At 37.9% G+C, this 23,938-nt stretch overlaps 1 protein-coding gene across 1 annotated transcript; it reads right to left on the minus strand.

Annotated features, from left to right (window-relative positions):
- Window positions 1–323: 323 nt before the first annotated feature.
- LOC139721851 (serine/threonine-protein kinase Chk2-like) lies at window positions 324–22,627 on the minus strand. The gene is made up of 13 exons (XM_071633170.1): window positions 22,438–22,627; window positions 14,355–14,485; window positions 13,154–13,232; window positions 12,275–12,340; window positions 11,744–11,834; window positions 11,018–11,126; window positions 10,327–10,380; window positions 9,144–9,208; window positions 7,461–7,560; window positions 6,121–6,159; window positions 5,075–5,402; window positions 4,166–4,329; window positions 324–2,037 (listed from the first exon to the last, which is right to left on the minus strand). The coding sequence occupies exons 1-13, from the start codon at window positions 22,625–22,627 to the stop codon at window positions 1,855–1,857; spliced, it is 1,599 nt and encodes a 532-aa protein (XP_071489271.1). The 3' UTR covers window positions 324–1,854.
- Window positions 22,628–23,938: the final 1,311 nt, after the last annotated feature.

Raw genomic sequence — 23,938 nt, forward strand, 5'->3', positions numbered from 1 at the left:
TACTTCTACCACCTTACTTTCACTACTACAGGTACTCAGTGCTAGATCTTTTTGCTTTTGAATGTCCAATATATTGGAGTGGCAATGTGAATCCTTGCTTGAAATTAATTTTTCCTTCATTTATAAATTTTGACATCCACAGTTCATCTCTACCTCTCATCTGGTCATCTCTCTCAAGAATGCTTGGTACAAAGCACAAGAAGCACCTAGAGAAAATGTTTGATTTAGAATGTACTTGTACCAGGAGCAATTCAAATGAATGAAACTCTCCTATTCACACACAGCCAGCATCATTTAGCAAAACCTTGTCAATAGTGTTAAGGCTTTCAAGTCTCTGCATGATGCTCCAGCACTGAATCTGTTCAAAAACTTTCATTATTTTCCCAGCCAGTCAAAGACACTACAGAGAAGTATTTCTCAAACTTGCCCAAATGTTTGCCAAATTTGAGCCAGTGAGCCTTACATTTGGATTGTGATTGGATTGGACTAAGGTGGTATTTAAGTGTTTATGAGCAAACTATCACAGCAATGATAACTTGAAGTTTCGCCAAAGGGCCATTCTGACTGACCGGCTAGTACCCATAGATTATGCTTGCCTGACAGTGAATTTCTTTTTGCCTCAGGCAAGTGGAGAACTGGGCACATGGGCAAAGTGACCAAATTGGGCAAATTAGTAGCATTCTAGTTGCCCTGTCTGCACACCAATGTGCCCGCATGATGAAATCGATGTGAATGACTCTCGATAAGGTAGCCCAAATAGGCCAGTGACATACATGTACCTCAAGCCAGTCACTAGCCTCGTACCCAATTTACATAAGGCCAACTTCACACACAAATACAAACATGAAGTAGAATATAAACTGAACACTGTTGCACACCACGAGTTACTCCACTGGTTGTTCTATGTGAAAGTGGTGACAGGCAGCACTTGGGTAAATATTGCATAAAATCAGAGGATGGTTACAACCATTTGAATGTAACTTTGTCAACTAGTTTGCTTCTTCAAAGGGCATCTCAAGAAAACTTATATGAACATGCAGTGAGCTGCTTCTTGTAGATTCCTATTTGCCTTCTGAATGAAATGTGACTAACTTCACTTTCACTTGAAGGAAATATTTTGAAAACAATGGCTCAAAAAATATGGCTAAGGTACTCGGGGCTCCTGCACATCACATAAGTGAACAGTCACCAACAACTTCAAGAAAACCTGGAATACACATATGTATCTTTGGTTTGTATGGTGTTGCTGTTGTGCATAAGACAAACATATAATCAAGCAAGAGACATTCACTGACCGTGACTGCTCCTTGCTGTGTGCTCCCTTGGATGTCCAACTGTATGAAATGATGGTGAAATTTTACTTTTTACTAATGTAAAAGCTGTTATTTTCGCGCATGAGGAGGTTACAGCCATTTTCACAAAATGTTGTTTTCGTGATCGGACGCCGAGGCTATTGTGCGTGTACTAACACCCTACCGTGTGGTGACATTTGTATGTGTTGTTAAATTTGCGACCAAACAGTGATTTGCGAAATTCACAAAGATTAAACCCTCGCAAAAATAACAGCTTTTACAGTACTTCTTTTTGCAAAGACACTCCCTTGGGAATTTCCTTTCTTTTCAATTACAGCTTGCCCCATGCTCCAAATAACGTAGTGGTCATACGTGGACAAGAGTAGGGACTAAACTGGACCAGCTACCTTCTTGCACTGTGGACATAGCAGACAAAGCCAGTGCCTGATGTCCTTGCTATGACAGAGGCACTGGGGAATCCCATGAGATGTGTACCAACTCGAGAGATGAAAGAATTTGGTGCAATCAGCTACCAAAATTTGTAGTCTTTTTCTCAGTCCTATCAGAGGATTTTTCCAAGCTCCGTAGTCTTTTCGCTTGGCTCCTCCATCTCGCCGCTCCCACCCTCGCCACTGTCGTCGCTCCGTGACATCTTCCGCATGCTCTCGCCGCCGGGGCCGACCTGGTGGTCGCTTCCTTCCTCTGCACTGGCTCCTGTCTCACGAGGGCGCTTCTTGGATCCGGGCTGCAGAGGCAAAAGCAGAGTCCAAATTGAAGGGAACATGCAATATTACCCTGTTATAGATGGACTGATTTCCCTTTAGCATGCATTTCCATTTCACTTCAGCCAGAAAATATGCGGGACTAGTCTTCTACGGGTTAATAAAAAAACTTTTGCCAACCGAGCCAAAGTATGCAAATCTCTGTTGTGGAAGATCTTTGTAGGAAGCAAAGGTGGCTCAAAAGCATGTTCCAAATTCAATTAATTTCAAGTTCAAGTTCAATTCATGTTTAATTCATTCAAACAGATAAAAACATTCAGACAAGGCAACTAAATAAATATAAATTGACAATACAAATGTAACAGAATGTGGAGACAGCCAGAAAAACAAAGTTTTATGAGCAGGTGCCACCATAACAAAAGCATTTAAAACAAGTCAACTTTGTGACTGTTAAATTTGTATTTGTACTTTCCGAGGCACCAATTCACTTTGAGCTAAAATGAAAACTTTTTATGAAGACCATCAAAAAAAAAAAGAAGATATATGTATACAGAATATTGGACCACCATTGCTCAGGACCCCAGATTATTTCTCTGGTATCTTCACCATCATTACCACCTGTTGGCATTAGAATACATGCAAGTCCACAACAACATGTTTTTCATGCCAAGATTATTTGGCAGCGTGCATGCTGTCCTGTTTGGATTGGTACAGAAAGAGATTCTGAGTAAGACAAAATACCTAAACACAGGTCTGAAATGGCATTCCTAGTGTACATGTAAAGATGGATGTAGTTTCTTCATAATGGCTAGACACAACATTTAAGTACGGATATAAGTTTTCCTTTTAATCCACTGAGGACGAGTCCCAAGTATACTCCGGAAAGGATCTATGGGAAATGTGTGCTGTAGCAAAATCAGTCTGTCCTCAATGGGTTAAAAACCTGTTCCTTTGGATTCCAGCCATAGCTGCATGTATGCGATATCCTACAGCAGAAGCATCCTCCTCAGACGATGAATTACAGGGATACTGTATAACACTGGTAGTAATAATAATGAAAGCAACAACAAAAAAAATCCAGGGATACAGGATACCAGTCAAGGATACAAGGATTTGTGAAAACTCTGCCCCAACTGTCTCCAGAGCCATCAAAACCGGATCCTACATGACCACTTGAAATTGGAGAGTACTACTTGTGGCAGCATCTTTTAACCCTTTGGATCCTACAGCTTTCTTGCAATGTCAGCCTCACTCAAAGAAGGGAGCAGTAAGTTTCTCACCAATGTGCATTGCTTTACACAGAGTGACTGTGCTTTCTTAGAAAATGAAAAGCAGACTGAGGAAGTTAGCAGAAGAATGAAACATGTGTATGGGAAAGACAGACACACATTTTCACAGCTCACATCACACCTAACACATACTCTCACACACAAGAGTGGCCATATGCAGTTTAGTTGTTTTAAGATGGGCAGCTGTGAACAGTTCTGGGGCCGGCAAGTGAAAGAATAACTTAACTGCTTCACTTTCAAATAAAAATGAAATGTCCTGCTTTACTCGTCAGAAAATATCAGTCACTATTACATGCATTTATCAGTGACACTCGTTGACAGAATGCTAAACAAATCTTAAATAGGCCATGGGGGTCCCCACTCAACATTCCGGCCCACATGTTGCAATGTTTCATGACTTTTTTTTCTCAAGTCTCCTGCATCTTTTGAAACCAAATTTGCAATGCCTGGGTGCATGATTTCGAAGTTATGCATAAATATATCCATACATGCATGTTGGACCAAACATACTGTAGCTCAAAAGCGTGCATTCATGTACACTTTCAAGGTCATTTGCACTTTCAAGTTAATTTTCTGCCAATTCATTGGAGTTTTGTTTAGTGATTTATTGCAAAAGTCAACTTCGCACATACATCATGCATAAATTGGCATCAATTACACATTTTTCTTTTTGAAGAAAATCATCTCGACAATTGTGGAGATGACATCGCAGGAAATGTGTGTGCCAATTAATGTTGTGATCGCGAGGGAGCCTCCCAGCTCTATCATCTATGTTACTAGCCTGGCCTAATTAGGGTTAAGGCTCCAATCAAACACATTACTATTATGCCTCAGTCTGGCACAGGGCCCATGCCATACTCACGGGAGCAGCCGGTGGAGGCATGGAGCCGTTTCTACCGGGGTACATCAGGAGCTCCGCCCTGGCAATCACCTCCTGGTCTTCAAGCCAAGGGTGAGCCAGGGCCTGCTGGGTGGTCAGCCGTCGCTTGGGGTCCACAGTCAGGAGTTTCTTGACCATGTCAATGGCTGAGATATAATAACCACAGTAACAATTAATTACGTATTACGAGGAGAAGAGAAGACGGTCTATAGTGAATGGCAGGGAAACAGCAAACAAACAAATACAAGAACAAATCAAAAGAACTGTTCCTCAGAAGTAGGGCTTTTTCTTTGCAGAATAAGTCTCTTTTTTCCGACATGTTCATTAAATTACTTGTCAGCAGTTGCGATCTTACAAATTTCATTTGTAGTGGGAGACAAATTAAAGAAAATTCAAACCCAAACTTTCCCCTCTCCACTTAATATTCTCTTGCTTCCAATAAGTCTCTTGTTTGTTTGCATTTTCTCTGGCACTGGGGCAAATATATCTTTCTTGGTGTAGCATGACATGTTTTGATACAATTAATGGAAATAGGAAAATTCTGCAAAAAATCTGATGTCGCCTGTGCCTTCGGTGCACATGCAACAATGCCCACCATACATTTCTAATAAAATCTGCCTCACACTGCACGATTTTGACTTGTGATAGCTTGTGCTGCGCTTCAAAGCAACACTGAGTGATATATCACGCACTGTGGCTCTCTCCATTGCAAGATGTTACAAAAATTGCCGGCTAATGCATCACAGACCTCATCACACTGTGCGCCATCATGCAATCTTATGTGATGCGATTTCATATTGCAAGAAATGTGAGGTGGGCTTAGCAATGAAGCAAAGTCTACCGCATGGAAGCAAGAGAGGAAAGTCTAGGCCTAGTCTTGATGTTACTCACCGTCCTCGGAGACAGAGCCCCAGTACTTTTTGGGGAAGCTGTAGTAGCCCCTCTTGATCTGGTCCTGCAGCGGCATGGCCTTGATCTCATCGGAGAAAGGCGGGTAGCCAGCCAGGCAGATGTATAGGATGACCCCCAGGCTCCAGCAGTCCACAGCCTTGGTGTAGCCCCCCATCCCCATGCTGGTGAGAATCTCGGGGGCCAGGTAGGTGGGTGTGCCACACAGCGTCTTCATCAGGGACTGTTCCCCGACAAACTTGGATAGGCCAAAGTCGGTTACCTTGACAACCGTCTCCTTGCTGTCGTTCATGAGGAGGAGGTTCTCCGGCTGTCGGGCAGGGTGCAAGGGGGGTAATCAACCAATCAGAGGCTGACGGAGAGCAGATACCATCTTTTACACTGCTTCCAACAGTGGTTACAGCAACATCGTTTGGAGTAGCTTTTGTACAAAAATCTGATATCATAACAATCTAAATAAGTCTCTTGTATGACATCAGACACAAATGATGAACCAATCGTTCTGCAAAAGCTTCACAAGGGAGAGCAATGAACAGCAATGCAATATATAATAAACCATCAACTCAGAATCAATGTACCTAAGTTTTGGCAGCCATTGATATCACACCCACGATTGATTCCACTTCTTCAGAACACAGAGCCAAGAAGTAGAATGAGCTTTCCATGGCCAGACCATACATTTACTCTACAGACTACTGTAAAACCAGAAATTCTCACATACATTTTAAGTTTGCGAAATCTGTGAGAGCCAAGATTTGTGAAATTACAATGCACGCCAAAGCCCTTGTCTACACTATATGCGTCGAATATCAGTGATGTTCCCAAAAATTTGTTGTGACAAAAAAGGCAACCAGCTCCAGTTCACAAAAATTTTTATGTCACAAACATTTCTTGCTTGACAGTACCTCTTAGCAATGTGACATACGTGTACAGTGTATGCACATATGTCATTTATACCCAGGATGTCTTAATCAACAAGAAATAAACATTCATGAAGTATTAGTGGGCTTCTAAACTTGTATTCTTACCTTCAAATCTCTGTGCGTTATTCCATTGTCGTGGAGATACTGAAGAAGAGAGAAAATAATTAGCTTGATAAACCCTTGATTTCCTTTTTTGCTTCATTTCTCTCAACAAAAACAGGAAAGAAACAAATTGATTTCAGAATACCATATGTCTGCAAACTCTCATTATCATACAGTCTGTCAATAATGAATCTAAAAGATGATACCTCCAAGACAATGCAACATAAAATGCCACAAGCCCAGGGGATTTTCTTCACAAAGAACAACTACAATAAGCCATCTGTCTACCCATTACTTGTGAGGTCAGCAAAAGAAAATAATAATTCCTCACACTTTCTTCATATCAAATGCTCAATAATTGCTGTGATCCTCCTTTGACTGTACCTCTATATCCAGTAAATATCACAATTTGAACTCTATTTCTGAAAAGTGAATGTCCACCTTCTGTGACGTCAATGTGACATTCATCTTACTTAAATGAATCATCATGAACACTTCTCAAAGTAAGATCAAGGAGGTGCTAGGGTCCTTGGTACATAAGATCAAATCTGCGGCATCTCATTCAATTCAATTTCAATGTATTTAAATTGTCCACTTGTACAAATGAAACATGATTATAACAAATCAACAACGTTCTCACCAATATATAAACAGGAGTACTTAGAGACTACCTAGAAGATAGTTATGAACATACTTCGTATTGTATTTGAACGTACATTTGGAGGGGATCGTCATAACTGAGCAATTAACTTGACTGAGATAAGGCCCTGGGGAGATAAGGTATGTTATAAGTTTCTTCCCTTTTTTTTTTATACATTAAATGAACAAAAGACACATTTGTTTGTTTGTTTGTTTTTTTTTAGTTTTAACAGAAAACCTACTACTGATGTGCTTTGACAAGCAGGAGTACCTAAAGTCAGTATATCCTTGTTTTTGCATCATAGACCATACTTGGCCTCAAGCACACACACACAAACACAAAGAGAAAAATGCAATACACTAAAAATGATAAGAAGTTTAAAGCAATCAAAAGAAAATTGTACAATTAGTGCATGCTATTAATCACTTTATAACAGTATAAATCATAAGATGCTCTTGTAGGCATGTTACTGCATGTACAGCAAATCCAAAAATGTCTAGACTTTGCATGCTTTCTCTGCAAGAAATATCATGGGCAAATTTTACACGCCTAAGAAAGGGGAAATTATCTTTAAAAAAGCAATAACAACAAAATATGAATATTCCCATTCATTGTAACAGCAAACAAGGAGAGATCTTATGAAACAAAAGCAGAAATAGTTGCTTTGCTTTGACAATGACAGCACAGGTGAAGCCATGCATACCTTACATGCTGTGACCATCTGGTAGAAGTAGAGCTTGGCCAGCGGTTCTTCAAACTTCCCCACACTGACCACCCTGTCAAACAGCTCACCACCCTCAACTCTGAAGGATTGAATATGATATACGTACAGTAACAAGTAAGAATTGAGAGCTTACAGGGAATATCCCTGGCACACTGAGAGAAATGCCTCCAGGGAAATAAGACATGGGTGATAGTTTTGTACATGGCACCAAAGACTACTTGTATACGCCAAATATTTAGCAAGGTTTTTATTTTCGCGAATTTCACAAGTCAGATGCTATTTGGGAATTTAAGAACAGGTGAAAATATTAACGCTGATCCCGACATGAATGCGAGAAGCACACGTACACTTAGCTCTATTCGGCACTTTACTCCACAATTGCCAATTTAACCACTTGCAAAGTTGTTGGGAAGTTCCAATCCCTAAAAAATTAGACTCACTAAATATATGCCGTACACAGTACTCTGTCAAGGATTAACAGCTCTGTGACCCAAGGGTTTTGATATGCTCTGAAAATACCCTCATTAGATTGTTCAATGAGAATTGCAGACACACATATTTTCTTAGGCCATTATCCTTGTGATCTATCTGCTTATAATAATGGTTGCCAACATTTCTATTACACTCAAATTTGCTAAATGTGTCACTTGAACAGCAGATACATGAAATTTTAAAAGTTTCAATATGCATAATATGATACATACAGTTGAACCTCTCTTATCCGGCCTCCCTTTATCCGGATCTCTCTATTATACGGACGCAATCTCGCCGTGATTTTTTTTAAATAATTACGGGAGGAAAGGGGGATTCCCAACTCCTTGAGAACTCCTACACAAACACACATGAATTACATATTACTTCCAACATGATTAACATACATTACATCAAATTTCCTCCCAAATTGCTTACCTTTTTAACATCCCCAAACATCCCCAAATGTAACAATGAAAAGGTTGCAGTATACACATTACTACATGTGGTACTACAATGGGCTACATCAGTACATGTGTATGTATATGTACATGTATAAAGCATTGAGTCTCCAGTATCCGGCCAAATCCCTTATCCGGATGAGCCCCGGTCCCGACTTGTCCGGATACGAGAGGTTCAACTGTACCTGTTTCCATTATGTATAAACAAGAAAAAAAAATGCTGTGCATTTAAATTGGTCATTTAACTGTTTCCAAGTACTCCGACTGTTTAATTCAAATATTACTCAATAACTTATACTGTTTAGATGACTTTGCATTATAATCATGCATGAAAGAGGAATACAGAAATGAAACAAAATTAAATCACATAATTTACAGGCCCTTTTCTTTGCAGAAAAAATAACTCAGATGTTGCACATAATAATAATAATAATAATAATAATAATAATAATAATAATAATAATAATAATAATAATAATGTTCCTTGCATTTAATAGTAATATTCCAAGAGTATTACTCTGAAACATATTTATTGCCTCATATTTTGTGAAGGATTTTGAGTTAAGACATAATTTGAGTCACATATGTAGCCAAAAGCATAATCAGCATGTAGACTTGTGTAAAAATTCTCTAACAACAAAGCTGCACTATGGTTAATCTGGCCTACAACTAATGCTTCAGCCCCCCCCCCCCTCGTTTTTTTGGCACAGAAAAAAATGTAAATACTTACAACTCTAGTACTATGTACAGGACATCAGGTGTATCAAAGACGTCTTCTATGCCTATAATACAAGGCTGGATAAGAGACATAAAAGAGCAGTCAACTTTTCTTCAAGTCATAGAATTTTCTATTTCTGTTTTTACTTCTTATTATTTTTTAAGCATGAACAGTACATCACTATGAAGTTTTTCAGGCCAAAAGCCTTTCTGTTTGGTATGAATCTATTAAAATAAAATTTGTGTTGGAATCACTTTTCATTCTCCGTAGTCTCTAAAGCAAAAACAAAAAACAAAAACAAAAAAACAGGAAATGTACCAACATCTTTTTTAATTTCTTTTTTAACTTTGTTAATTTTTTTTTTTTTTTTTCTGTGATGCATCCCAAGAATGAAACAAAATCTGACTTGGCACATAACACATATTGCTCTTCCTGGTGACTATATCTACCAATATGTAACATCACTTAATTATTTTCCAATACATCTTGCATACAGAGCCAAGAATAATTCGTCAAAGTTTCAGTTTCACAGCAATGGAGGGTTTCCTTTTTTCTTCTTCTTCTTCTTCTTCTTCTTCTCCTTCTTTTCTGTCATGTACATCACACACCAGACAAGTTGAAGCTAACTTCCTAAGGTACTCATAAAGCAGAGAACCCATGCAACACAGATCCTGGTTCAGTCTTCAATAAACTGTAAAACCAGAAATGTTTGTGTGAATGCAACTTTTGCAAATTTTGTGAGTAGTCACGATTTGCGAAAGTGAAAAGCTCAAAGTCACGAAAGTTTCATGCTGCAAACATTTCTGGTTTTACAGTATGAACCCAGTGTGCATGCCTTCAATCCCAGCTTTCATTTTCTGCCAAATCCAATACGACAAAAAGATAAGAAGAAAATACAGTCAACCTAGCCTAAATCATTCTAGCAAGGGCTACGTCAAAAAAAAAAAAAAAAAAAAAAAAAAATTATGCGGATGTATATAAACATGTGTTAATTCTACTGTTCAAATCAAAATTTGGAGAATTTTTTTGGTTGGTCCCACTGGATTTAACTGAGGGGAGGTTGATTCTATCTAATTCTGGGCAGTGACTATGGGAGATGACCAGTCTATTCCTGCAACACTTCTGACACCATGCTATCCCGAAACAGTACAAAGATTCACTGTGACAATCTGAAATATTCACATCATCAACTTACATGGTGAAGTCTCTTCAGTATCCTCACTTCTTCCATCACAGTCTTCTCCATATTCTGCATTGACATAAGAAAACGAATGCTTCAAATCACTATGAGGGCAACAGGCACAGTGCGGCAGAATTTATGATTTGTTCTGTCGTCAAATCAGGTTGACATGATCAGCAAAAATATTATTGTGCATCTGAAAGGTGCACTATTCAAAAAGAAGGCAGCCATGATATGCCAGATCAATGCTGAATGTGTCTCGGGTAATTAATCACTAAAATGTGCAAGCATGACAGAAGTTATGAGCAGAAATCCTTAACCCTAAATTTTAGACAATACTCAGCCAACGGGTTCCTACAAAATGTCAAACACTACTAATAACTAATTCTGAGAGCAGTTTGATTTATAGGATCTCTCTAACCAGTCTAATATAAGCTGACAGATATAAGAAACAATTAAATTGGCTCTCGAAAGCGATCTGAATGACCATATAAGAATAAAGGGAATTCATTGTGCAGAGAAAGTAAAGGCATTTTTCATTATCTGCTGTTACTTTCCTGGAATAAGATCATTATGGTCTCTTCCACTTGACGTTCATAACAATGCAGATTGATCATACAATCTCATTCCAGGAAAGTAACAGCAAAAAGAAAAGAAAAATAAAACACACACACAAGCTGATTGAGCATTAAACTTGCAATCTTACCCGCACCATCGTGCCCCCCATGGAGAATGTCTTCTTCTCTATGATCTTGACGGCCACTTTCCGGCAATTTCCTTTCTCAAAGGCCAGCTTCACCTGTCCACATGCTCCCCTGAAACGCACCAGAGTACAATAATATAAGCAATGTCAATACAGGGTCACAGTCCATCAACTATGAAAACAAGAATATCAACAGAAATACCAACGTTATTTCATTCCCGTTGTTATTGCCAATGACCCTGTCAGTGAGGCAGAATAAAGATCAATTACATCATTTGCTAAAGTCTCAACTGCAGAGTGCAAGAACAAAATCATCCATTATGAAAGGCTACACACTGGCACTGGTCCGACGGTCCAGGACCAGTAAAAATCACTGTCAGACCAGTAACTTTTTCACGAATGGACAAGTGAAAAAATAGAAACAAATGGGTGACTACTGGTCCAACAGACTGGTTGGACCAGTAGGAAAAATGGGTTACTGTAGAAATGGATGCATGATTCGCATGACTAATTTTTTGCGCTCGGCTGGGTAAGATAAGTTTTGCGTGTTTTTAATTCCAGGGAATCAAGACATCAACTACTGGAACATAATGGCAAGGAAAAATATTCGCCTGCTTTTACTTTCGCACTAGTTTCTGGTTGCGCGAAATGAGCGAAAAATTTCAACACCGCGAAAATTTCCACATTTACAGTAGTGTGCAGCCCTGCATTATGTGACTGGACACTGACCTTCCTAGAAGCTTGGACATGATGTACTTCTCCCTCAGCGCTTCTGGAAGACTGCTTTGGTCCGAGTCTGATGTATCCATGAAGACATATGCTGCATTTGGAAGAAGAAAGTAACAGAGGTTGCTTCTAACAACAATGTCTAAAGTGTGGGCTTGTGGTGATAATGTACGTTGGCTGCTCAAGGTAAATCTTATTTCAAAGTTTCGTCTCATGGTGGGAAGATTGGATTATACAAGATAGCAGAGGTACAGCATTGGAGCATCTGAGGTCAAAAAGTTAGTAGATAGCCATAATGGCACAGCAGATCACATGCAGCTTGGGCCAGCCATCACACGCACCTATGAAGTCAACTTCAGCAGGTACAACTGTATTCCCAGCCAAGTTCGCAAAGGTCTGTTTGAGAACTTGTTGTCAGTAGCAATAGCACATCTGCTGATTTTGCCCAGTTTTGCATGTACCACCAGCACTAAATAAATCATGTTTGTCATCCATAAATCACACGCATTTCTAGCATAAATCGAAGAATCTCACCTTTGTTCTTGGGCATGGACAAGGCAATTTCATCGTTATTGTTTAGGACTTGCTTCCGTCCTTTACCTGTGAACAGGAGAAAAGAGATTACATGGAGGATGAGGAAAGAAGGTAAGTTGCATTGGTATTACACTCCACGGAGCAATGAAAGTTACTGTATACTATGATGGCAAAACAAAAGCTTACAGAATAAATTCCAATATGCCTATAGTAAGCAGAAAAATAAAAGCAGCAGCAAATCAAGGAATATTTAAGAGGAACTGAACAAACTGCAAAGAGTTATAATCACATAAATGTTGGAGAATCAAAGTTTCACAGGTGTTTTACTTTCATGTTGAATCTGTCATTCTATGTACTGTAAAACAAGGAATGTTTGTGTGCATTTTAATTTCGCAATTTTGCAAGAGCCAAGATTCGCGAAATGAAAGTGCACGTGACATGAAGGCTCTTGTCTACACTATATGCATTGAATGCCAGAGGCATTTAGCGAAAATTTCATGCCGTGAAAAAGGCCGTCTGCTCCAATTCGCAAAAATTTCATGCCACTAAAATATCATGCTTTACAGTAAACATCTACATGTAATTTGTACTTGCTTTTGTGCATAACACACTGTCATTTATTTCAGTGACAACAATAACTAGCAATCTTGTCGAGTTTAGTGACATGTGTAGAATTGATCACAAAAGTGACATTGGGGAAAACATCAAAGATCTCAAGTACTTTTCCATTGCCATTCTACTAATACTAGCCAGTAAACACAGAAGGTGGTATGTTCTAAATTGTTTTCTTTTTCTTTTTCCCCCTTTTTTTGGATGGGGAGAGAGAAAGAGAGTGACATCTGAAGAGTAATCTGGCATATATTGCAACTTTCTTATTACCAAGTTTCTCTCCATTGACAAATGTCCCATTTGAGCTCTTATCTTCAATAAAATAGAAGCTGCAGTGGTCTTTGGTCTCCTGGAAAAAAAAAAGCAAAGCAAGAAAACAGAAGCAAAGTATCAGAGGATGTAAAGCTGTTTCAAAGTCAAATTGAAAATCCACTGAAAACACCAAATCATAGAATATATTGTCAAAGTTGGATTGTTGCTGGCCACAGTGCTCAGGTAGAACACATTTTGATCTTGACATTGAACTAGACATTCAACTAGAAATGTCGCTATGGCGCCTGGTGTGCCTCGGCCATAATGCATGGTTCTCCAAATAGGTCTATAGTACGCCTTGACAATGTGTGATGACAGTTTCATGTAATTGACAAAGTATCAAAACGACATGTTTGTTACAAATGTGTTGAATGTTCACTTTCCTTGAACTAGGTTTAGAATGAACAGCAATATTGTCTAAGAGAGCAGGTATTTGGGGATTTGAAAATTTTTACTGGACTTTTGACCCTTTTATAACTTTATACACAGAGTAATTTCCAAGATATTGAGAAAAGGTGTAATTTCAGTGTCAAATAGTAAAATTTTAGCATTTTAACCTGGCCTTTGACCTTCTGGCAAAAAACAAAAAACTAAAACTTTCCAAGAGAATCTCTATTGGGTAGATATACATTTATGTATGCACTAAGTTTCAAGAAAAATCCCGCAGGCATTGCAACTATATGTGGGAAAAAGTGAAATTTTGAGGATTTGACCTTGACCTTTGACCCCTGTCCTTTAATCTCATAACCCCAAAATTCCTTAGATAATCACTGCCAGTACATGCATATATGTACTAAGTTCCCCGAAGATACCTTGAAGAACTATTTCTGAGATAAGGAGAAAAAAGTGAATTTTAATTTTTTCATCTGACCTTTCACTTTTGACCTCATGGCCCGAAACTCTCTCTTTATTGGGAAGTACATGTACATGTATACACTAAGTTTCAAGAAAGTAGCTACAGGCATTGCACAGATATGGGGGAAATTTTGAGCATTTGACCTTGACCTTTGACCTTGAGCAAGTGCACCCAAAAGTTAATAGGCACAAGTTCTCCCACTCATACATGTATACATACTAAGTTTTTACTAAGTTACTCGGTCCATGGTTGCATGCCTCTTCCCTCAACTCACAATTCGTCTCAAAGGGTATTCAAACTCACCTTGAATATTCTGAAGTGGGTCTTGGAGAGGGTCTGATAGCAGGGATTCTTGCTGATTTCTGGCCCATTGTAGCAGATGTCACACTGGGGGTCCCTCCCAAAAAGGTATTCGTCCTTTGGCTCCACAAAATCTGGCATGAAAACAAGACGTCAAAAGAAGGCATTTGAGCAATGTATGTAATCATTACGCTTTTATATCTGTATTTCTTGCAATGACCCTGTACTGTAGCACGAAGGTCACTTGCACAGGCAATTTATTTGAAGGTAAGTACCATTCAAGTTCCAGTCCTGTATGGCCATTTTTACAATCAGTGGTGTAAAACGCAGTATTGGCACTAATTGGTGTATAACTTTCTCATACACTGACAGATATGCATTATTTTTTCTCATAAACTTACCACCCACAGTGTCTACCTTGGGTACCTTAATGAACTTTCCTCTCTTTTTCTTTCAGATGTGGCAGGCACTTACATGCTTGAAATCCAACACTTTTGGTGTACTCACTCTGACATAGTATTTTTGTCAGAGCTAGCATATTAAATTGTTTATTCCTTTTCATTATTTTTGTTGCTGTTGTGATAGACAGGTATCCAACATTAAGAACTATTATGTTTACCAGGTTCTGCTTTGTCTTCTTTAAATACTGAAATTGTCCAAACTTTATGTTTCGGAGGTGACATTTTCCGTTAACAATTAACCCCTCTTTTGAGTTAGCTCTTGTTCACAATTATAAAATTCAACTTTGCTAATTTCCATCAAAACAGAATAGTAATCAATCTGACTTAACTCTGATCCAAAGATTATTTAATTCAAATAACTTATCATTTTTTGGTGAGCGTTTATAAATTTATGTAACTTTTCCGTTAACATTTCTGTCACCTCCGAGACAACAGATTTATGTATTTAATTCTTTTATTCTTGACATCAGTTTTACATCACATTTGCAAAAATGTAACATATCCCCTCACATTATCTCTGAAGGAAGGTAGTAGAAATATAGCCTGTTGTTTTCATATCGGAGCAATTTACAATTTTCCGTTAACACTTGTCACCTCCGAAACAATTGTCACCTCCGAAACAACAGGCATATTATATTTGATAATTTCTCGAAGACAAAGCAATTTTGTTTGATTCTGTCCAATTGACAGGAATCTCTTTTGGATGACAATAGTAATATGGCAACAGGAAGTGAGAATATTCTAGGGATTAATAAAAGACTCAATAAAAACTAAAAATTACTGTTTCGGAGGTGACAAAACACTGTTAACAAGATTTTTTGTTAATTTCTGTTGAAGAGAAACCATATCATGTACACCAATGGTTTCATTTATTTTAGTAACATAAGTCTCAAAGTGGAGAAATCAACTACCACACTCTCACTCTTTTTTTTATTACTAGACTGCACGTTTTAGGGCAAATTTACATTTTTTCACTTTTTTTAACAATGAGAATGCACAAAATACACCCATCTGTTGTATATATAATATTGTAATCAAGATCATTTCTCCTGCTTTAGTAAAGTAAACATATAGATGCTTTCATCTTAGAAGCTTGATTTCCAACAAGCAATTTAGTTGTGAAGATTTACCAATCACAGCTTTCCTTGTAGGTTGCTTTTTCTTGTGTTTCGGAGGTGACATTGTTTGTTAACACCATATTGTTATGTGATAGTGAAAGGCAAGACTTCAGTTCCTTTTCACTATCTATTAACATTTTCTAATACATTTAATATCTACAAAATCATCACAACAGAAGTGACTTTTGTATACATAGCTCACCAGAATTCCCTTGATACCAAAGTAATACATGTGGCAGTTCATGCATGCCCTAGTCCACAATCTTTAAAAAAAAAAGAATGTAAAAAAAAAAAATCATCAAATAATCAAACTCCACAAAAAGGCCACATGCCTATAGCTGGTGCACAACTTGTTCTTGAATTCATAGTTGTTGTTTTTCCATGTACAATGTGGTAATCATAAACAAAATTATGTGATTTTTTTTTTCATATGACAATAATTATTACATTTTCCAAGTTGAACCAACTGTTTATGACATTGTATTTTTTAAGATTATTGAAGTTATGTGACAACTATAGTGAACAGAGGAACAAGTCCCCAGGACTGGAAAGGGAAAGATAAAAAAAAACAAGATTTGTAGTTCTATTTCAATACTTTTGATGAGGTGTTTACCTTGTTTTGTTATTATGTTTTATCTTAGAATTTGGCTTTAAGTACTGGAATTTCAAGGAAAAGAAAATGGTTTCTTAAAGGACAAGTCCACTTTCATATACATGTGGATTGAGTGAATGCAAATGTTCAACAGTAAAACATATCATTGAAAGTTTGGGGGAAATTGGACAATCCATTCAAAAGTTATGGGCTTTTTAAGTATCTGCGCAATCACTGCTGGATGAGAAGACTACGAGAGTGTATGATGTCACATGCATACAACGATATAAGGAAAATATAAGTGAATTTCACAAAACTTTACTTTTTGAAAAAAGTGCACATTTCTTCAACTTGCTTCTGATGTATTTTAGGGCAATATTATTCACCCTGCCTTCCAAAAGAGAGAAGTCATGTGTTCTTTTGTTATGCAAGAAAAGTGAAAATACAGAATGTTGAATTTTCTTGATACTTTGTCTACATCCTTGTACACATGTGACATCACAAGCTATAGAAGTCTTCTCATTCAGCTTTGACTGAGCAGAAACTTTAAAAATCCATAACTCTGGAACGGATTGCCTTACTTTCCTCAAACTCTCACTGATGTGTTTTACTAATATTGCTATATTTACGCAACCCTCATGTCTATTGAGGTGAACTTGTCCTTTTCCAGTTTCGGTCCCTTATAGATTTATTTGAGACCAGTTTGTGTCCGGGACCTTCTGTGAAGTTGATGGGGAAAATTACTGAACAAAAACAAATTTTCCCCTCAAGTTCACAGAAAAGCATTATGCTGCTGTCTTCAGCTGGGAAACACAAACTGTTGTCTTAACCAAACTGTAAAAACCTGTTAAAGATTAGTATGAATTACAATCTCAAACAAAATATGAGCTGGTATCCATTATCATGAAAGAGAATAACCAAACAAAATAACAAGTAAGAACTGAAAGAAAGAGCTAATATTTGAAAATTAAAGCCATGAGGAAAGACATGAATGTTCACTAAATAGTTAACACCTGAGAAGTTGGGTTGTCTCTGTGTTGTGTCACCTCAAAAACAATGAAATGTTTTTTCTTATCATATACTTTTTACTCTCAAAAGTGACTGTTAAATATGCATGATTTGCTGGTAATTTTCAATCAATTCAAAATGATATGTAAAATATATTTTAGTAATGTCAACAGTTTAAATGAATCTGGTGTATAGAAAATTTACCCCAGATGAACCAAACACCTTTCACCAGTATTATAACATTTGTATGGTGGCTATCAAGGATGATGAAGAATTCATGAACATCCTTGAATTAATCTATTTATAAAACTATGTGCAAACAAAAACTTACACAAGTCAAATAAGAATTTTTGCTTTTGGTATTCATACTGTATGTCCCCGCCAAAAAATTACAGTGGTACCCTCCGCAACAATAACTTTAAAGATAGTGAATCAATCTAAAATACAATGTAAGGGATTGAAACTATAACTCATTGCCCACACCTTACAAAAAAACCCCATTCAATTTGCTTCAGAGGTCAAAGAGAATTGAGGATTTTTGTAGAGCATGTGAGGAATCCCTTCCCTCCAAGTTCTGCATGTGTTTACACATTAATACGTGTATGCAGTTCCAAGAGCATCCAAGTGCTGAACTTGGAAGAATCAGACTCCTGACATCCTTTATAACAATCCACATTTCTTTGAGATCACTTAACCAAATTGACTGGGGCTTTCTGCAAAATAGAGCTACAATGTAAGATGTTATAATTTAAGACCCCAAAGTAGAATTTAGGTGATTTAGTCATATTGGGTGCTATCAATGCAAAAGTCTAATTGTAAATTTTTTTGGGGGGGACATCCTATATGAATACATGAACACAATGTTAACATTGAATGTCACCTCCGAAACAAAGTTATTCTTCCCTGGTGTTGTGGAATAAAATATTCTGAGAGTAAAGAAACATTACTGAAATGATCTTACACCCTCATTTTAATTTAAGGTAGAAAATGGAATGCCATGTTTCTTCAGGTTACAATATCTAGCTTATGTCCATCATATTCTTACTGTAAATTAATATTTTAACACAATGTTAACATTGAATGTCACCTCCGAAACGAAGTGATTCTTCCCTGGTGTTGTGGAATAAAATGTTCAGAGAGCAAAGAAACATTACTAAAATGATCTCACACCCTCATCTCAAGTTAAGGTAGAAAATGGAATGCCATGTTTCTTCAGATTACAATATTTAGCTTACATCCTTCGTCCAAATGGAAGGCAAACTACCGGTACCCATGCTAATTAATGAAGTGTAAAAAAAACACTTGTTCTGTGTGGTTTATCTGCTTGAAACAGGAGTTAATTTCTTGTTCTCGAGTTATAATTATTAAAAACATTGATAAAAAGAAGTTTTTGTGTTATTGTCACTTATTCTCAAAATAAGTGAGTGTTAATATTACTGTCACCTCCGAAACATTCTAATATGTTAACTGTCACCTCCGAAACATCCATGTGTGAAAAATCCAAGTTTTAAAGAAATGATTGGAATTTCATTTAACCTACATAGGAAGGTAGCCCTTCTTAAAGACTTGTTGTAGTAAGAGTTTGACCTGGCCTGCCCTCCAATAAATAGTTAAAATCTTAAAGATTACATGTCAATTGGTATTTTTAGCAAAAATTTATAAATCTCATGTATTTTTTTTAAAATTCACTTTATATTCAACCCCCAAATAGTTTTGATTCACAAGCTATATATTGTTGTTAACCATATAAACTTTGCATGGTGAAGTTTGACTACAGAATTTTGTCAATATGGTGCAATTCATGAAAGCAAAATTTTGCTTAAAGTTACTTCAGGTGCCAGGGTTTTCCTTAAATTACACCAATAACCCTTCAGCTTTAAGGTCTGAAATGTTATTTTTTCAAAAATTTGAATACTTTCAAACAGGAATCAAACAGAATAATGAAAAAATATTTTGTTTGAAATTTTGACCCTCCGAGTACAAAAGTTACACCACTGATCGTAAAAAAGGCCGTATCTATAATGATAATGATGGTATCAAATCATGATGTATGTTCATCATACAATGAAAGGATTAGAAGAGTCTCCAGGGTACATCTGCATCTACAATTGTACAAAAAATGTATATATCAGGTCACTGTAGAAGATATTCTCTCACTTGTCTAAAAAGGGACCCATTCTGTTAATTCAACAGGGAAGTGTCCATTTGTATCACTTGTCCTACAAAGAGTTTGAGTTGCCTGGGCAAACAGGCAAATGTGTTTGAAGCACCCTGTACATGATGACAGGACATTGTGTATTGTGACAGCACACACACATACACACACACAAACAAACACCAAGAAAAAGAAAAAAAAATAATAGGAATACTCAATAGATGCTAGATCAGAGCCAATGCAATCTTATGATACCAACAGCAAAGTGTTTACTAAAATGCCGTCTGAGTTCTGTGACTTGTGTAAATCATGAGATTTATTCTCTCTAAACTGAAGGAAGATAGCTATTTACAATTCAATCAATAACAACAGGGCAGAAAAACTTCAAGCAACTACTGGTAATGATCATGAATGATTTCCATCGATGGGTTCAATGTTTTGGGGGATGAACAATACATGGTATGGTAGTTATACTGGTGGGTAAAGGCCGCATCTCACCAAGGAGACATCTCTTAGACGAGTTATGGCAGATGTCAAAAAATTTCAAATATGATGGAGCCGTGGCAGGATCAGCTGACTTGATCTAGGCAGGATGTCAGCAAGCAGATGGGTCACGTGGTTTCTAAAGTAGGTCTAACAGCGTCAAATAGAGTCGCGGAGACATCTCCCTGACCTCTCACCAGTTTTTCTGGTCTCCGGCAGGTCTCGGCGACGTCTCGGAGACGTCTCAGCAGTCACGGATATAATTAGTCTCCGCGACGTCCCCACAACTGATGGAGACGTCGCGGAGACTTCGCAAAAAATCAAACATGTTTAAATTTCTTGCGACTCCTCGGAGACTCTGTAATTTTCAGGAGACGTCTCTGCAGCTAGCAAAATCTGGAGTAGCGAACTAGTTTCAAGCCCGGTAAGATACTCCCTTAATGGTGTTTACATATCACGAGCCCCATTAATTACACCGAGACCAAAATTTGGAGCCTCCTTGAGCTGTTTAAAGAAAACCCTTCAAAAAAAGCGGGCTCTTGTCTTTTGTATACTGCTTGGACAACCCCCCGAAAGCCCTGGCTCCCTTTTTATGGTAACAAATAGATGGCACAGGCTTTGAATTTCTTATATACAGTAACTGCAAATGTCATTGAGCACAAAAGTGTGCAAGTTGTGTAGCATTCATCAGTGGCAGTCAGTCGGGACATTTGGTTTATGGTAGCTGGCAATGACCTTCAGTGATTTACTTCAGGACTGGCAGATAAGCCGCTTTTTTGAATCTGTACATAGGCATACACTGTACATGTACTGCAGCCGAGGCTCTTCAAGGTTGCTACAAGAGGCTATGGAACCACACCATTTGTACTAAAGGTGATTTCAGCAGTCTTAGATACAAAGAGCAATGCAGATACACCACATGGTAATCACACACCTCTCTAGCTGCATCAGACACACAGCATGGTTTGTCATTTACAACCACAGCTAATCTACAGTCACACAACAGCCTTGCAGTTGTATAGTGTCTGCTACAAATTCTGCTGCGTCCCTATGTGTTTCATGGGGCCCGTTAGTTTTTGGGTTTTTTTCAATTATTGGCCTTAAGAAAGGTTAGAGTCTTGATGAAGTCAGTTTATTTTTTGTTTTTCTCGAGAGCTAGCCATAAGTCATCCGCACATTTACGTTATTGTATAGACTATAGTGTTTATTTTAGTGTGTCACTCTGCAGCTTTGTGTGTATGTGTGTGTTGGGTGTGTGTACAATAAATGTAGTGCTGGTGCAAGGGTTTGTACATACATATATGTACACAGCATAAAAAATGCATACTTTTACAAGTCATACGGCAAATGGCTTGCACACTGCACATTCAACATGTTAGAATGTCTATCCTAAAGCTCTCTACTATTTTAAACAATTCAGTTTCTTCATGATTCATACTGTATTTACACAAATTATACAGACCTTCTCTGTGGGAAACTATGGAAATACGGTGTAGATCGAGATAATCAGGTATATCCCTACCCGTTTATGCAGAATGCCTACACGTACCCAATTATCTGGTAAATACATTGTATAACACTTGTCCGGAACTGTTTTTTCACTTTGTATTCTAATACTAAGCAGAGTACCCAATGAAGTGGTACCTGATGAAGCGGAGAGTAAATTACTGAATTTGCAAAACTTTTAATTCAACATCTGCAAACAAAAGAAATTGTTATAAAATATGCAGAAATACACAAATAAGGTTTGTTATGAAAATGAAGAAAAGTGATGAAAGCTTAGTGTGACACTCAACTCATTAATCAAACCTCAGCATCTTGCACGCCACCTTCATATGCACGCACTGCACATGGATAGATATGGTAATAGGCCTATTATTAATAAACTTAAATTAACACACTGATTTACAGCAAGGTAGCTAGTGACCGACTTGACCAAAAGATCGGTCTGTACCTGGTCGTTGGGGAAATGTCACGTGGAGATTGAGCTGCGTCTGGCTTCACAGATGAGAGCGATAACGTCAAAAAAATAAAAGACTCCTCCGGACCAGTGCGGACAGACGGATCTTTCTGTCTAGTGACTGACTTAGTGACTAACATGTTAGACTACATGTACGTTACACTAACAGTTACAGCTCGTCATATTGACTCTTATCATCCATGCCATGCGGATCATATATAATTCACTTCGACACTTGGCCATGCATGCCATCTTGAACTTGAACTGGAATATTTGTGAAAAATTCTGATTCCAACTCTGCCTACTCACCAACACTCCTAAAACATTTCCCAACTGGATACAGACGGGCCCACACTGTGTTTTTCTCCTCTGCAAAGTCGTAATCCGTTTCAACAACATCCTGGGTCGGAATGGTTTCCATACTTGAAATTGTGCCTGCTGACGATAGACTGCTCGAACTGTTGACGACAGCGGACTGACTCATGCATTCAACACTCATGCTACTACTGTGTAACGTGTACGCAGTAGAGCAACAGTACAAAATGATTCAGCGCGAGTGCGTTGCCTTTTTCTCGATGTCACCTCTCGCGAAGTCCCTCGCCTGGCTGACCCGGTTGGGTGACATGTGGTCTCGGCCGCTGCTCGCAGTAATAGAGTACCGTAGCTGTACACAACGCCCACTTTACACACAGCAGCAGCAGCAATCAGCGCGCGAGATTTGTACACTTTCGGAAGTTCTGAATTCAGTCAACAGCAGTTTGTCCGGCCGACTATAGATCCTAAAAAGTAAGCAATCGATTAAAAATACATATCTAAATACATGAAAGAACGAAGAACCTGAATAGAGAAGAAATCAACAAAATTTACGCCGTAAATGACGATAATATAATCTCACGAAAGAAGTTTCCTCATCGAACAAGTTCCATATACGATTTGTAGTTCTAACACAAACACAAACACACCACAAAACTTTATCATGTTTATACTGGCAGAAACAGAATCAGAACTTCAGAACGGGCATCACATTTAACGAATTTGAAGCTATATCAGCCTTCAAAAGGGTACAAAATCTCTTAAAAATTAGCTGAAACTTTAAACTTACCAGACATGCTCATATGATCACACAAACCAGTACAAATTGAAGCAGTACTGTACTGGAAAACTCGTAGCTTTTTCGTACTGTATCGGCACTGTACATTACTAGATCACGAGCACCAAACCAAACCACCAAGCCAACCCACCGAACCCACGTGCGTGCACACACGTGTACGTACTACGCGCGTCCGTTATGTGGTCACTATATTCTAGTACAGGATCGGATCGGGATGGAAAGTTGAACCAGGGAGGTGCACCTCCCTGGTTGAACCATGGAGGAGCTAACTCGAGCTCCATGGTTGAACACACATGCAGTTATATTGGGTTAATACCGAAAAACGGGTTGGGGTCACCGTGGTCTTGAGAGGAGGAGGGGGGACGGTCTTTATTTCATTTTATTTTTAAGTTTTAGACATTTCATCAATGCATCCTGAAATTTAAACTTAGGTATAGAATGAAAGTGAGTATAGATATAATTTTTATGAATTGTAAATATAATTGATGAACCAATATCCCCTTTAAAAGTGATTGTTTGTCAGTAAAAACAAAAACAAAACAATAACGTTAAAAAAGATAATGTGACATTATGTAGGCCTACGGATTGTGACGTGCTGGCTATGTTTTGTGAAATAACTCATCAAAATGCCCGGATTAGGAAATTGGTGTAAAATATCATTTATTTTTGTTTTGTACAAATTGATTCCGTTGATGAAGA

This window comes from Diadema antillarum, unplaced genomic scaffold, assembly GCF_040938485.1.
Source record: "Diadema antillarum isolate AM-2024a unplaced genomic scaffold, OU_Dant_1.0 scf00000151, whole genome shotgun sequence".
Classification (NCBI taxonomy): Eukaryota; Metazoa; Echinodermata; class Echinoidea; order Diadematoida; family Diadematidae; genus Diadema; species Diadema antillarum.